At 39.2% G+C, this 16,028-nt stretch overlaps 3 protein-coding genes across 3 annotated transcripts; 2 read left to right on the forward strand and 1 right to left on the reverse strand.

Moving 5' to 3' along the window:
- Positions 1–236: 236 nt before the first annotated feature.
- sp9 (sp9 transcription factor) lies at positions 237–2,474 on the forward strand. The gene is made up of 2 exons (XM_038306642.1): positions 237–416; positions 842–2,474. The coding sequence occupies exons 1-2, from the start codon at positions 396–398 to the stop codon at positions 2,138–2,140; spliced, it is 1,320 nt and encodes a 439-aa protein (XP_038162570.1). The 5' UTR covers positions 237–395; the 3' UTR covers positions 2,141–2,474.
- Positions 2,475–4,094: 1,620 nt separating this feature from the next.
- cir1 (corepressor interacting with RBPJ, CIR1) lies at positions 4,095–11,368 on the reverse strand. Its single transcript, XM_038306641.1, has 10 exons — positions 11,171–11,368; positions 10,556–10,650; positions 10,362–10,435; positions 10,229–10,242; positions 9,836–9,888; positions 9,694–9,742; positions 7,239–7,359; positions 6,531–6,637; positions 5,520–5,605; positions 4,095–5,206 (listed from the first exon to the last, which is right to left on the reverse strand). Exons 1-10 carry the CDS (start codon positions 11,240–11,242, stop codon positions 4,501–4,503), a joined length of 1,377 nt encoding a protein of 458 aa, XP_038162569.1. The 5' UTR covers positions 11,243–11,368; the 3' UTR covers positions 4,095–4,500.
- A 53-nt stretch (positions 11,369–11,421) lies between these two features.
- On the forward strand, positions 11,422–15,482 carry scrn3 (secernin 3). Its single transcript, XM_038306643.1, has 9 exons — positions 11,422–11,472; positions 11,661–11,818; positions 11,916–12,083; positions 12,165–12,346; positions 13,555–13,754; positions 14,221–14,433; positions 14,517–14,679; positions 14,753–14,933; positions 15,025–15,482. Exons 3-9 carry the CDS (start codon positions 11,928–11,930, stop codon positions 15,184–15,186), a joined length of 1,257 nt encoding a protein of 418 aa, XP_038162571.1. The 5' UTR covers positions 11,422–11,472; positions 11,661–11,818; positions 11,916–11,927; the 3' UTR covers positions 15,187–15,482.
- The last annotated feature ends 546 nt before the right edge of the window (positions 15,483–16,028 follow it).

The raw sequence follows: 16,028 nt of genomic DNA on the forward strand, positions 1-16,028 counted from the left end.
TGCGCCCTTCGTGTGAGAATGCGTAAAAATAAACTGCGTGCATTAAAAAAAAAATTAGATCAAATCGCTTCTTTGGGTGACAGTCTTGAGGCAAGAGGCAGCGCAACACTTGATTGACGGCGGGGTTTTTTGGTGTTTCTGTCTGCGGTCGGGCTTCTCATTGGCTGAACACGAGCCCCCGGTTAAGAATGCGGCTGGGAGATTGGCTGCGCGTCCTCTCCAGCTGTACTTCAAAGAAGACGCTCGCTACAACTAGGTAGTGTCGGAGTAGCTGCGAGCCAAGAGAGAGAAACAAACCCGTGTGACCCGAGTCACAACGCGGTGAAATCTCAATCACATTGGAGTCATATAGCTTGGACGCCGCGGAGACTCTCGGCGCTGCGCAGAGCCCGGATATGGCTACGTCTATACTTGGGGTGAGTTGGACTTTAAAAGTTATTTTGATCCAGAAACGAAAAGAAAAACATTCTTGCTTTTTGGTAAACATTTCTCTCTGTTGTCACCTTTAAATATTTGACTTGTTTTTCTGGGTATTCATATATGAAATTAGTTTTAAGAAACTTTATAAAACTGTTTCTAGTTGCACAGATTACAGAAACACGCCTTTTTATAACTTGTTTGATCAGATCCTTATAATGAAAAAGCAAAGTTTTGAAACAAAGTGTCTCCAAACAAAAACTTTGAAGTAGTTTTATTTTATTTATATATTTTTTTTGTGTGTAGGAAACTTTGAGTTCTGCTGCTCATAACTGAAACCTATGTGGGCTTCTGGATAAAATGAGTTTATTCGTATTTGCAGCTTATCGTTTTTCTAAAACAAACTTTCTCTGTGTCATCCCAGGAAGAACCACGCTTTGGAACTACACCTCTTGCTATGTTAGCTGCAACCTGCAATAAAATCGGCAACACCAGCCCTCTGACAACTTTGCCAGACTCCAGTGCGTTCTCCAAAGGCGGATTTCATCCTTGGAAAAGATCCTCCTCCAGCTGCAACCTGGGCTCCAGCCTGCCCGGTTTCACGGTGGCGACGAGCCGAGCCTCCACGGGACTGACTCCGACCAGCGGCGCGGGCAACAGCGCCTTCTGCCTCGCCTCCACCTCGCCGACTTCCTCCGCGTTTTCCACCGAGTACAGCGGCTTGTTCTCCAACTCCACCTGCGTCACGACGCAGGAGTCCGGCCAGTCCGCCTTCATCTCCAAAGTTCACACATCGGCGGAGACGCTGTACCCGCGGGTAGGGATGGCGCACCCGTACGAATCCTGGTACAAGTCCGGCTTCCACTCCACCATTTCCGGCGACGTCGCCAACGGCGCGTCCTCGTGGTGGGATGTCCACGGCAACCCCGGCTCGTGGCTGGACGTGCAGAATCCGACCGGTACCCTCCAGACCTCGCTGCACTCCGGGACGCCCCAGGCCATCCACTCCCAGCTCAGCGGCTACAACCCGGACTTCTCCTCCCTGACGCACTCCGCCTTCAGCTCCACCGGAATCAGCCCGTCCGCGTCTCACCTTCTGTCCACCAGCCAGCACCTGTTAACGCAGGACGGCTTCAAGACAGTCATCCCCACTTACACAGACGCTTCCGCCGCAAACGCCATGATCTCGGGCGGCACTTCAGGAATAAGTAGCTCATCCCGGTCCTCCAGGCGGTACTCCGGTAGAGCAACATGTGACTGTCCGAACTGCCAGGAAGCCGAGCGGCTGGGGCCCGCCGGGGCCAGCCTGCGGAGGAAAGGACTGCACAGCTGCCACATCCCGGGCTGCGGTAAAGTCTACGGGAAAACATCCCACTTGAAGGCGCATTTGAGGTGGCACACCGGCGAGCGGCCTTTTGTGTGCAACTGGCTTTTCTGCGGCAAAAGGTTCACTCGGTCCGACGAGCTGCAGAGACACCTGCGCACCCACACCGGTGAGAAACGGTTCGCCTGTCCGGTGTGCAACAAGCGCTTTATGCGCAGTGACCATTTGAGCAAGCACATCAAAACGCACACGGCGGGCGGAGGGGGCAAAAAGGGCAGCGACAGTGACACCGACACCAGTAACCTGGAAACCCCAAGGTCCGAATCTCCAGAACTTATTTTAGAGGGAGTGAACCCCAGAATCACAGTTAAGGATCCGTCTCCTCATGATGAACCATGAGGGCTTGATTCTCCAAAACAAACAAAAACGACAGCAGCTTATTAAATAAACTGCACAATGAAAACGGGTCCAATAAAAAAAAAAAAAGGGAGGACAAAAATATTTCCAGGAGCAACTGCAAAAATTTAAATATATATACATATATATATATTCTTCTCTGGCGTGATGAGTTTGTCTTTAGTAAATTCATCCTTAAGAAAAAAATAATTTACTGTAGGAATATTGGAGGGGGAAAAAATTAACCAACAAAAAAAGGTTGCGCCAAACCCTGTTTGAACTTTGCCTGGACAGTGTTGTATATTGAAGACTAAAAAAACAAAACTAAAAAAAAAAACTAAAAAAAGTGTGTTATTTTTCATGTAAATGTTATAAGCTCTGGTTGTTTTCTTCGTGTTGTTATCCTGGAAATCAGGGAGTTTTACTTTTCGACGCACTTTTGTGGATATGTATGTTAACACAGCTTTTTAAAACTTCTGTTAATCATCTTTTTTTATTTCTTTGCTAAAAAAAATAATTATCTATATATAAATGTTTACCTGTATAAAGTCACACGTATAAGACCTTCATTTATCGTAATTAAAACATGTTTAAAACATGCCGTGTGATGCAGAGTTTATATTTATTATTTGTTAGGATTTATTACAAACAATTTTTTTAGCAGCTGTTAAAACATGCTTTATTCCCATGTTTTCCCTATGGAATAAATTAATGTTTAATGCTGCGGAAAAGACATTTCATGGCCAAATGAAAATCTTGTTAAATGGTATTAATCATGACTTGGAGCACGTGTCTTGTATTTACCATTAGGGGATGCATGTCTTATCAAATATCTAATTAATCTCCGAGACTTCTTTTGTTAATTTTTACTGTATCGGGGGGCTTGACTGACAAAAGTCCACGATTTATTTAATTTTTTTCTATTTTAATTGTGCAAATTAACTGCTTTAATTTGCATAGTAATCGATAATAGGCTACTGAGAATTATGGCTGTATCCTATATTTTATTTTTGAAAGGAAAATGTAATGGGAATGTTTTTTTTTTTTTTTTTTTTTACTAAAGGGACTAAAAAAGGGGGCAAAAAGTCAAATGCAAATGTTGCATTTTAAATGCTTTCTGCGCGCCGCAGTCAAATGGCCCCTGCGTGTTATTTGAATATCAGTGGCCCCTCGCTGAAAAGGTTCAAGGATGCTCCCTGACTTCTTTGTGCTTACCCAGTGCAGCGTCCGACTCCCAAAGAAAAAAACGGGGGAATAAAAAAAAGAGAGAGAGAGACGGGGAATAATTACAGCATGAATCCAGGACTGGGAATACATCATGGAAGAGCATCTCACCCAGACAAGCCTCAATTTTTTACCCCCCTAAGTAGGATGTTAAATTGAGCAGAAGGCAATAGGGAGGGAAATTATTTTCATTTCCTTTTGTGGAACTGCGATTTTTAAAGGAAGAGGGCCAGATTGTAAAACCATGACATTAGGCATTCAATTTATTTTTTTTATCAAAAATACATAAAATAACAGACACACAAATTTTTTGAAAAGTAGGCCTACATTGTATAATTTTGACAACGGGAAGTGATTAAAAACTAAATGATTTCTTAAGAGTGAAAATATTTTTGAAGCTCTTTCAATTCAAAAATAAATAGGCTAAAAAGACTATATAAAATAATCTTATGACCTCAACATAAAATCTACAACCTTTGTTGTATTTTTTTTTTTCTTTTAGAGCAAGTCCAGATGGGGGAAAAAAATATTGTTCCACGCAAAAAAAAAAAAAAAAAAAAAAAGCGTCAAATAGTAAATCAAAACGAATAAAATTCTTTATTTCGAAGACTATAATGTATTTATAAGTTGATTTGATGTCAGTTACCTGCTATTTAATAATATAACTTATCCTAAATTTTCTGATAACATTATTTGATTTGTAAACAACATAACAGAATAAGAATTAAGAGTCTACTTTTTCAAATGTATTTTTATTTTCGAGGAAATAACAGCCGTCTAATTATTACATATGGGTGAGAAATAAAAGAAAAAACAGCACAGAATAGATCACAGAAAGGCGTCTTTCCTGTTGGACACGTGATAAAAACTAAATCCAACAAATCTTCACAAATAGAGCTATTTGCACCAGTGAATAATGTGTCGCTTTTTATTTAAAACACCATGAGAGCGCGATGGGTCGCTTAATGTAATTTTCTGTTCATGGCTTCCCCCTAGTGGAGGAAATCGAAAGCGCAGTTTGCGCACAATACATTTCAAACGAGGATCCTACAGGAACTCCAAAATTTTACAGTCATGTAAAGAAAAAAAGCATATCTTTGCTTTTAAAAATGTGGGGGAAAAAAATCGGAATTTGCATGTTAATATTTCCTTTTAATTCTATCTCTGCTTCTCTCCCGCCTGTCCCTACTCCTACTCCTGGTTCTTCCTCGACCCTCTCTTTCTTCTCTCCTCTCTCTGCTTCTGCTCCTCCTATCAGCTGTTCTGCCTTTGTTTCCGTCTGTGCCTCTTCTGCTCCTCTCGCCGTCTCCACTGTGACGTCTGTCCTTACCCCTGTCCTCCCTGCCTCTATCACGGCTTCTACTTCTTTCCAATCCAGCCATAGAGATGCTGACTTCCTGTCTGTCCCTGCTGTTGTGCCTCCTTCTCTCTTGACCTCCCTCCAGCTTGATCTTGTTGTCGGGGCTGCGATTGCGACTCCTGCTCCTTCCCCTCTCTGTCCTTCTTTGTGTATAATCTCCAGAGTCCTCTTTAGCCCTCTTCTGTCCAGTGTGGGGGCTCGATGACCTGCTTCTGTGACAGGAGGCCTTTTTCTGACTCTTGACTCTTCGCTCGTTCTGTTCACTGTCATCCCGCCGGGACTCTTCTTTCTTCTTCCTCTTCTTCATTTGGCCCTTGGACTTGCCCTGACTGTCTGAACCTGAGTCGCTGTCACTACTGCTGCTGGAGGAGTTATCGGAGCTGTCGCTGCTATCTTGCTTTTTCTTATGCTTTTTTTTGCTTTTCTTCTTCTGTTTTTTGCTCTTCTTTTTCTTGGACTTCTTTTTTTCCAACCGGTCAAGTTTTCTGTAAAATGTGTGAAAAAGCAGACGTTCAATTTGAAGCTTTAGAAAAGTTAATATGTATTAGAAAAAAATCTAACCATTCTACCTAATACTTTCAAAGTTAACAAAAAATAAAACACAGCAAAGTCAAAATCTATTTCTCCCCCCAAAAGAAATCTGGTTAATAGTGAATACATCTTTTTAATATAAGCTTACGGTTGATTGGACTATACTGAAGGGAAAATGTAAGGTTGTTATTCATCTTTTATTATATATTTATCACATATTTTCAAAGGTTTAGGGAAACGGCAAATGAAATTTTAAATTGTTGTCACCTGAGCAGTTTCTGTTTCTGCTTCGTTGTTAAAGACTTTAGAAATTCCACCTCAGGGTCCTCTTCTTCATCACTGGCAACATATTCCTGTGGAAGTAAAAGCATTTTAATCTAACTGTAGATGTAGGGATTAAATCTAAAAAATATCAAACACATTTTTTGTGGATATTTCAGCAGAATTTAAGTAAAAGTAAGGATAACTTCCAAAAGCATCATCAGATGTTACAACCACAAAGTTACACATATTCTAGATACATTAAGGGATAAATTGACACACAATTACAGAAAATGTGTGAAAATGTGTCTCTTAGCTTAAGTTTATAGCAGTAAATACGGGGAGTGTCACCTAAATACCACAGCACAAACAGGAATATGGTTTTACTTCAGTAATCAATGGTTCTTGACCAATAAGAAAAGAAATGTCCTGTTAACATATTTTCCCACCTGAGCAAGTGGAATGCCTCTTGTCCATTTCTTTTTTAAATTAAACCCGGCTGGCCAGTTTGAGCTAACAGCAGTCTCTCCAGTTTTAAATCATTACTGCGACATGTTGCAGCTTAGGAGATTGTCTTATACTATAATCGTGCTTTAGATTTCTCCACAGCTTTCTCATCGACTTGTCTGATTCATTTGGTGGTGGTCATAAAGCTGTTTGAAGCCTACACAGAACATTTGGATTTTCACCAAAATTAAAATCACAGACTCCGTTTATAAATGAGATGAATCCTACAGGAATGTCAGAGTAAAGAGGGATACTGGGCAAATTTCTTTGCTTTTAATTGTAAAAAAAACTTTTAAAAACCTCCATTTCATCCCTTTGTGTTGATCTCTATAAAAATCCCTCTAAAATAGATTGGAAGTTTGTAGATTAAAAGCTACAAAGTTGGTAAAGATTCAAGGTTTATAAATACACCTGCAGTAAACTGAACTACACATTTCTGTCCCTCTTGAGGGTGTACAACTGTGTATGTGTGTGTGTGTTGTCTTGTGCACCCCAAGATGAGACGATTACCTGTGATGGATCACAAATAGTGGAACTCCTATCAAGGACACATTTTTTCAGGGCAAAGCCGCTGTTTCGCATCTCGGCCATTAACTCGGAGGGGTGCATCGACGGGCCTGTAGGCACAAATCACATCCTCAGAGTCTCATTGATGTGGGAACGCATACAGTCCGATATCTCCCCAGTGTGAATTTCAGGGAAGGCTTTGTTAACAGAATGGGACATCAAATCAACTCACTCCACTTCCGGCTAAGCAAATCATACAATATCATTCTCTGCCAAAGCAGCAGTTAAGGGAATGAGAATACACAATAATTACATTTTTTTTCTCCTGGCACAGGAGGGGGACCATTACAGCACTCCGCCATCAGCCCTACTGACTGGACTCTCCTAGGGTAAACATTATTACTCTACAACTCAACTCGCTGATTGCAGAACTCAGAATCAGCCCAAGGCAGGAAAGCTGGAGCTGGAGGCGAGGAGGAAAGTGCAGCAAGAAGCCAGACAGACAAAAGCTCCTTCAGGGTGAAAAGGCTAGTCCATGATCAGGCTTCTCATTCTTACAGCCAAACTAAACTCTTCCCTACCAGCCTATACTTGTGCCGTCATCTTTTAGGTAAAAATAAAGCTTACAGTGGCCTGAATTCTTCCAAAGCATGCTTATTTAGAAAAACAACAACAAGATCTTTCGAGGACATTTAAACCTTGATTAAATACCTGCAGCGTCGTCTGTGGCCACTGAGCTGGCATTGATCCCTGACAGTCCAAACAGCGGGCACTCTCTGTCAGTGTTCACATGACCCCATTTGTGACATTTGATGCATCTCACGTTGCGCACCTTCACCAACAAAGTATCATATTTAGTTCATTTACATAGCAGCAATTGTCACCTTAAAGCATTTGATAACACAAACAGTTACACTTTATTTTTAAAAAAGTCTAAATTTAATTGAAATGAATCCAGTTAACTCTAATACTGACTGATCTTATTGTCAGATTAAGATTAAGAAGAAACAATCCAATTATATTCTAATTATAGCGTGATAGAACAGGAGAAAAGCTCTCCCTGTAAAGCACAATAGAACAGAGTGAAGACTTTAGTTTTATACAAAAACAACTTCCAAAAATCTGAGCGTGTCTGAATAAATTAGCTCCTTCCAGTAAATCCATCTTCTAAATAAAAAAGTAGAGGATTAGGATCAGGGCTTTTCTGATTTCTTGCTGGTGTGATGTGCTGCAGAAGCTCTAAAAAAAATTCAAATTTTTAACCCAAACCAAAATCAAATAATTAAAAGATCATGTCCATCTTTACTTCAAAGCTTAAACCCCTGACCTCTCTCTGTTCCTACACTCTGCGCTGATATGAGTATGTTGCCGTGTCTGGGAGACAATCGTCTTAGGGTATTTCAAGTTTTATATTTTTAGGAGGTATTAAAATTTTTTATTAGGGGCGATCAAAGGAAAATTTATTAAATCAAGTCTCTGTCAAATTAGTGTATCTTAAAAAACGACGCACACAAATACCAAATATGCTTTCAGATTCTAGTGCAGATTGACTTCATGTTATTTCTAAAAGGCCCACTAAACCTGCTTCAACCAAGCACCATCTCTCTATTAAATAAACTTAAAAGCACAAAAAAATTTGTTTTTTTCTTATTTATAGTTCGAGGATGACTTGTTAGTCTAAGGCAGGAGAGATAATGCTGTAATTTATTTTTTTTATCTTCAACAAACAGACTTATTCATGTGTATGCAGAGGTGGTAGTAACTAGACATGTGTACAACTGTCATATTTTCCCTAAATCAACAACACAAAAAAGGTGTTTTACTTTGGTTATTGTCAAAAACACAATAAAAAGCTAACAAGTAAAAATGTATTGGTTCTGACTATTCTAAGCCCACAGAATGCACCTGCACCAGGACCAAAGCGCAATTGAGGTATCATTGCTTTTCATAATTAACTGACATTCTCAGTGACTCGTGTTGATCCTGCGTCAAAGGATGAAAGAGGGGGAAAAAAATGAATACCGCTTAAGGATCTGTGCTGCCCAACACCCTTTTCCTGCTCTTTATACTTACACTCAGTCAGGTCAGTTTGCCCCTGGTAACTCTGGCAACGTTTACACTGCAGACCTTGATGCCAAATTCCAATTTTTTTTGTGAAATCCGATTTTTTTTTTGCGTAGCCGTTCACATTTTCAAATATATGCGACTTGTATGTGATCTCCAGTGTGAACTACATTCATACAGCTTAAGTGTTCCACATGCACAGCAGAGAACACAATGACGTCACAAGCCAGCGCGCTTCGTGTTTACGGAATTAGACATGGATATTGTGCTGTAGAGCATCTAGCGATCTTTCAAAACCTTAACACCTCGATCTTGTCTAGATGGTTAAAAAAACACTGCTCTCTGCATCAACGTCCGCCATGGTATTTGCTTTTCTTGCCGCTTCTGTGTAGCAAGAAGCAGAATATCGTCCTAAGTCGGTTACTAATGCCGTTCAGGTCGGATGACCTGGCCGTTCAAACACAGGTCGCATTTGAAAAGATCAGATTTGTATCAGATTCAGGACCACATAGCCAAGTGGCCTGGGTCGGATTGGAAAAAAATCGGTTCTGTGCTGTTCAGACTGCAACGAAAAGATCAGATCCAGGTCGCATATGGGCAAAAAAAAAAATCGGATTTGGGTCATTTCAGGTTGCAGTGTGAACGTAGCCTTTGACTGTGCTGAAGCCGATCCAACGGAATAAGGGCAGACAATGGAAAAGGGTTGTGTGTGTGCAGGTTTTTAGGGGTGGTCTGTGTTTGGGATGCATCTACTGTGATAAAAATAAATGTAATGTTACTGGTTTCCTTTTCTAAGATCTCTTCAAAGTTAAAACTGTCTTATTTACAAATAAAAGATAACAGCAGAACCTACAAAATGTCATTGGTTTGGACCCCTTTTAATTTGCCTCCATTAGCCTTTTCTCAAACTCTGCTATTGTTTTTTTTTTTCATTTTTAGTTCTGGTTTGAGCTCTGAGATTTTTTTTTTTCTCTTTACAAACGTATGTATAACCTGATAATAAAAAGAAGTTATTAAAATGTTTCCCAAGACATCTAGCTGCTATAAAATTATATGAATAATCATTTGAGTGAATCTACTTAAAATAAGAAAACTCTCTTACCTGGATACCAAATGGCTGATCTCTGATATTCATGTCATCTTTCGCATACCTAGGAGAAAAAAACAAGACAAGATCAATTCTAAAAGTTATAAATGCTGACTCTCTACCATTTAAATTTCAAATATCAGAAACTAGTACTTACTTTTCTCGAGGAGCCACCTTCTGCCATTCAAATTTGCACTCCTCCTCACCTTCCTAAGAAGAAAAACCCTTCTGTATTACTTTTTTCTGAACAGATATGATTTAATTTTACCAGTAGAAAGTACTTTAATAGGCAGGACCTATAGGAATTTTCTTTATAAACTGAAAATGTATAGGACTGCAAAGAAGACAATAGTCTGTAGGATTTTTGATGGAAGGATTTTAGCTAAACTGCTGCTTGTCAAAAGTGTATCACAGAGGTTATGATTATAATACTTATTTAGAAGTAATGAAAACACAGTGACATAAGTATATCAACACATGCATATGTATGCTAACCAGTTTCTGGCTTAGTTTTAACATTAACTTTTAGGTATTTTCTTTTATTATGTACCTCTTTCTTCTCCTCTGCAGGTCAGCAAGTTATGGAGAAGTAAAGAAAGAAGAAAACACATTAGACACAGTTTTACCTTAACAGTAAAGCAGTTCATAACTTAGCAAAGAGCTTCCCAGAGCAAATAGTTTACCTTTTGATGCTCCAGGCGGAGCTTCATACATGAAGTTGAGTCCATTTTTAACACGATCATCTCCCATCAACAGCCTGCAGGTTAAAAAAGGAGAAACAGTGCAGTAGGTTATTTTAAGAGCAAAAACCAAGGTATTGGAAATACAAAGTTGGAGGTTTTTATTTCCACTTATCTTTTTTAAGACCACAACTAACCTGTTGTTGTAGGTATCCTGTTCTTTTAAATATGCTTGCATGAGATCTTCCTGCTTCTTCTTATCGAAAGTTAATTTCTGTTCGGCCATCCATACCTACAAGAAAAACAGATCCTTGAAAAGGAACTCTATAAAAAAAAGAACTTTCTTATTTCACCTATGAAAGTGTGAATTTGGAGGGTCAATTTCTTAAAAAAATTAAATAAATCAAAATGTACAACTCAACTAGGCCTATATTTATTTTTATAATCATGGTTGATTAGCCACTGTTATAAATATCAGGTAATTACAAAATTCGAAATATAATTTTAGTGTTACATAGTTTCTCTACTTTTGAAATCGACTCAAATAGTGTCTGTATTAAAAGCTACGAAGAAAATGTTCATCATCTGCTGTAACACGGACCTCTTCCATTATTCCTAAAACTAATATAACATCAAATTGACACCAAATATCAGTAGATAATTCCGGTTTATAATCACTATCATTAAATATAGACCAGTAACTAGTGCGTACTTATTTTTAACTTTATTATAGCTGTTAAGTGAAACGTTTACAGCTAAGCTAACGTTATGTAGCCTCATAATGCTAACGTTTAGGGTAAAACAGCGAATACCTTTTTAATATTCGACTTCGAAGCAGGATGAAAATCCTTTTTACACATAAAGTTAGCAAATGACTTCCCCATGGTTGCTGTTCAACACCAGAATACGAAAACCTTTTCGTTACTTTGAGCTATAGGAGTCGCAAACAGCTTAGCTTCCCTTCGGTTATAAACAAACCCGCAAAGCTAAAATGAAGTTCGTTTCAGGGTGAGAGAGCGTCTCATACAAAATACGTCATCAACACGTGCCATTACAATATGGCTGGTGATATGGCTTGTGATATTTTTTTTTAATATCTTCAACTTAATATAAGGTATGACGGGAAAATATAATTAATTAAAATGTAAATGTATTATATATATTTTTTATATATCAATTATTAACCAAATTTTAATTAAGTAATCTTAGCTTATAATTATAGCAGTCTGTTTTATTAGCTATCTCTGTTTGTTACTATTGTTCAGAACACTAATTACATGTTCAAATGAAAATCTCCGGTAGATCTGGGCTCCGTGAAGGTACTGCGATCCTAAGCCTAACTTCGTGTTTTAGTCACGTGACCGTGTTGTTTCCGTGTCAACGCCTGGAGCTTTAACCTGAAATCCTGCAGCAAAGCAAGAATAGAAACCGATACTGACAGCTGCCAGACAACCGACCAGGTATTATGGAGTCTCCGTTTGCCTTTCCTAAGTGATTGTGTTTGTTTAAATGTTGATAGGATGGCTCTGTGATAAATGTAACAATTTTTCCAACTAGTCTGTGATTGAAATGCTTCCATCCTCCTGTGACACCTTCGTGGCTCTGCCTCCTTCCACTGAGGGGCAGCGCATCATTTTCGGGAAGAACTCAGACAGACCCTGTGATGAAGTCCAGGAGGTTGTCTATTTCCCTCCCATGGACTATGGTCCAGATGAGAAGGTCGAGGTAGGAGACATGCGGTTTCTCATGGCTGCTACTTACTGAGTATCAGACATGTTTTATTTAACCTCATGCTATTTTTTTAAGTGCACATACATCCAGATCGACCAGGCATCCCATACCTATGCAGTTGTGCTGAGCAAGCCAGCATGGTTGTGGGGGGCTGAGATGGGTGCAAACGAGCATCAGGTGTGCATTGGGAATGAGGCAGTTTGGGGCAGAGAGAGCGCTGATGGTGAGGAGGCTCTGCTGGGAATGGACCTTGTCAGGTAAAATGAATAATCTCTTCAGCTCTTTGTCAGGAACTTAGTTGTACAGTAGAACCATGCAAATATTTTTATTAGTCTTATCCCTTTCTTTGCTTCTTTTATCAATTAAATGTGATGAGTTTGTCACAATAATATTCAAAGTACTGCATAATTGTGAAGGCAAAGAAAAAATAAACATTGTTTTATTTTTTTCTTACTGTGTTAAAGAAAAATAAGCTGCCCTGTTCGCAGATTCTCCGATCCCGAGCAGTGAATACCCCTGGCAAATGGTTATCTACTTTTATTCAAAGTGAAAATGTGTTTTATACCAGCTCTAGGGTTCAAAAATAAGTGAAGCCGGCCTGACTCGCTGCGCCATTAACATTTCCAAAGACAAGATGTCGAGATGATTTGTCCAAGAAATCCACAGAGACGTAATTGCATTTAAACATTTTTTAGTGAGTAGATAGGATAAAGGGGTGCCAGACATGATTACAAAAAATAAGGGCGACAATCTGTGAGATACACAACCACCAAACTCCCATGATGCATCATCTTTAAAAAGTGACACGTTTGAATCTTAAACCAAAGAAGTAATGAAAGCAATAACAATATAACAACAATAGCTAAATACCCAAATTCCCCAAATTAATATGAATTCCCAAAAATATTTAATAATCTCAAGAAAAGTTAATTTAGCAAGAAAAACAAAATACAAAACATTAACCACAACGCATACCAAGAAAATCGCAAAGTATAAATTCAGGCTCCTACACCAGCAATGACATAAGCTTCTCTAAAATGAAAATGAGACGATTTGCAAGAGGTGTCATTGTGGATAAAATATTTGTCTGCTTTTATTCACATTTGAAAAGAACGGGCTTGTCCACAATAATTCACAACCTTTGCAAACTCTTCTCAGCCTATGAGAAAATGCTTAACATAACACCATTCCTAATGGTAAAAGTTGTTATTAAGCATTCCTTATTCACTGGGAACTGCTGTTCCTTTCAACTTAAGAGCTGAAAAACACCAAAGATAAACAATCTCTCTGCAGCTAAGACAAGATTCCTGACTATTTGACCAAATTGGTGCTCACAGCCTAAGAGCATTGAGTAGCTTTAATAGCTCTAATGAAGACGGTAAAATGACACAGGTGTTCAACTCATTCTTGTCAGGTTTTTGAAACAATGGGTAGAAGACGGATTTGTGGTTCTGCTGTTTTACAGACTTGGTCTTGAACGAGCTGACACGGCTGAGAAAGCTGTTGACGTTATCGCCGAGCTGCTGGAGAAGTACGGTCAGGGAGGCCCATGTCTGGAGGATCAGTGTGGATTCACCTACCACAACAGCTTCCTCATCTCAGACAGGAAAGAGGCCTGGCTGCTGGAAACATCTGGGAAGTACTGGGCAGCCGAGAGAGTGGAAGGTAATGTAAATACAGAACAGTCCTGGAAAGAAACCTGCAAAAAGTCTCTGGTGAATAGTTTAGATTATATGGTATTCATGAGTTAACATTTTCTAGTCAAAGTCTGGACCTAAATACAAATGAGAATCTGTGGTAGAACTTTATTTGTAACAATTTGCCCTTTAGATGTGCAAACCTTGAAACTTTGATTGGTCCAGTACTTAAATCCCATTAGAATACCATCAGGTGTGTGGTTTTAAATAAAAAAAAAAGGTCTCTTTGTAAGGTAACACATGACAAACTACTTGATTAAGGTTCTATAAAGGCTTAGTAGAAATATGTTCCAAAAGATAAAAAACTGGATGCTCTTGCAAGCACTTATATTCATCTCACAGATATAATCTTTAAGGAATACGGTTTTATTTTCCTGCAAGAACCTGTAACTGTATCCTCAGTGGTGCAAATATCTCTTTATGCCTTTTTCCAGGTGGATATCGGAACATCTCCAACCAGTATGGAATAACCACAAAGATAGACAAGGAGCATCCAGAAATGAGGGAATATGCTCGAAGCAAAGGCTGGTGGGACGGGGAATCAGAGTTCAACTTTGCTACAGTCTACTCCTTTCTGACCACGGCCAGGATAGAGTCTGCTGGGACTCGCTACTGTGAGGGGAAAAGATTGCTGGAAAAGAGAAATGGTTGGTTTTTCTAAAAGTCACTAAGGTAAGGTAAAATGTGTGACAGGGAAAAAAACGTTTCAGTGTAATTTTCTTTTTCCAAGGCCATATAACCGCAGAAGCAATGATGGATATTCTGCGAGATAAAGAGAGTGGGATCAACATGGAGGGCATGTTCATGACAACAGGGAGCATGGTGTCTGTGGTACCCAGGGATCCGGCTCTGCCAGGGGTTCACTACTTCACCGCAACTCCGGACCCTGAGAGGTGGCAGGCTGCAGCTCATCCGGAGAAAACACTGCAGCTACAGAAGATTTACTGTCCCTCCTTTCCTCAACAGGTCAGTTTTCAAGCCGTTCGTGTTTGTGAAGAACGTTCACGAGCTGGGGGAGACGTCATCCCCAAGCTTTGGTCCAGATGATCCAGCAAAGAAGAAGCCACGCTTCCAGAGCAAACCGGATCGCAAACATCCATTGTTTGTCAAGCACGAACCGATCGCCGCCATCATGGAATCTTACAAGGTTCAACACCCTAAATAATTCTGACAAAACAATCTGACCTTATTCTTTACCAAAGAGAGGTTTGTTTACAATATATCCTTTTTCTTTTTAGGAGAGAGGACAGAAGATCACTGAAGGTTTGAGGCAGCTTGAGAAAGAGAAGGTTGAGGAGATGGAGAATATTCTCCAGGTGGGGATAGAGCAGCCTGATATGTTGGTGAACCTGTTCCCTGGATGTGTGCTGAAGGAGATGAGTGTTTACAGCAAAAGTTGAGGGCTGCATGACGAACGGCAGCAGCCCTCTGCCGATTCCTGTAGGCCCTTTAGGATGAACTAAGTAAAATCACTGTACAGAGATGAACATAAATCCTGCACTGTAAAACAAATACTTTTAGTAAACCTGTGGTTCTAATTGTATAGATAAAAACATGTATATTTTAGGTAATTTAAGGTAATTATTGCATTGCAGATGTGGGGGAAAAAAAACACGCCAGGTTTAACTGGAAGTTTTATTAAGGATTTGTAAACAACTTCCAACAAAACAATTAATAAAGGACAATTTAACACAAATCTTTGTATTTGAAATTCCTAAATAAAATGGCATCAATAACCTTTTAATTAACATTTTATTATTTAATGGAGGTTAGTCAAGCATTTTCAAAGCCTTTTTCTACCAGGTAACAATTATCACAGATCGTCCGTTCAGACATTGATCGTCTTTGGTCTTCAGCTTAAATCAATCCAGGTCTTTAAATTAAATCACCAGACATTTAATCACAAACACAGACCGGGAGCTTAGCACAATTTAGCACAAATATGAAGACTTTGCAAACATGTGCTAAAAGAAATACAGCAAAACCAATGCATAATGTGAAAAAGAAAAAAAAGATTTATATCCCTTTTAATGAAATATTTAACACTTATATTGCTTATATTAACACATACAAGCATGTTATGGTCAAACTTAACATCTGTAAGATTATACTGAATTAGTAAGGACCAATTTTCTTATGTTCCAGTGGTTTAAACTGTGCAAAATGAAAGACTTTCAGTGCATTCTGTAATGTTGCCAGGTCCGGTTTATGTCCAACTATAAAAAAGTTTAATATAGTAAAT

The sequence above is a fragment of the Cyprinodon tularosa genome, unplaced genomic scaffold (assembly GCF_016077235.1).
Source record: "Cyprinodon tularosa strain WSP-4 unplaced genomic scaffold, ASM1607723v1 ctg588, whole genome shotgun sequence".
NCBI lineage: Eukaryota > Metazoa > Chordata > Actinopteri > Cyprinodontiformes > Cyprinodontidae > Cyprinodon > Cyprinodon tularosa.

Coding starts and splice junctions, on each gene's coding strand:
- cir1 (XM_038306641.1), bottom strand. CDS start 11,242: ATGGGGAAGTCATTTGCTAACTTTATGTGTAAAAAGGATTTTCATCCT. Junction 10,651..11,170: donor CGAAGTCGAATATTAAAAAG/GTATTCGCTGTT, acceptor TTTTTCTTGTAG/GTATGGATGGCCGAACAGAA. Junction 9,743..9,835: donor AAGGTGGCTCCTCGAGAAAA/GTAAGTACTAGT, acceptor TTTTTCTCCTAG/GTATGCGAAAGATGACATGA.
- sp9 (XM_038306642.1), top strand. CDS start 396: ATGGCTACGTCTATACTTGGG. Junction 417..841: donor TGGCTACGTCTATACTTGGG/GTGAGTTGGACT, acceptor GTGTCATCCCAG/GAAGAACCACGCTTTGGAAC.
- scrn3 (XM_038306643.1), top strand. CDS start 11,928: ATGCTTCCATCCTCCTGTGACACCTTCGTGGCTCTGCCTCCTTCCACT. Junction 12,084..12,164: donor GTCCAGATGAGAAGGTCGAG/GTAGGAGACATG, acceptor TATTTTTTTAAG/TGCACATACATCCAGATCGA. Junction 14,434..14,516: donor ATTGCTGGAAAAGAGAAATG/GTTGGTTTTTCT, acceptor TCTTTTTCCAAG/GCCATATAACCGCAGAAGCA.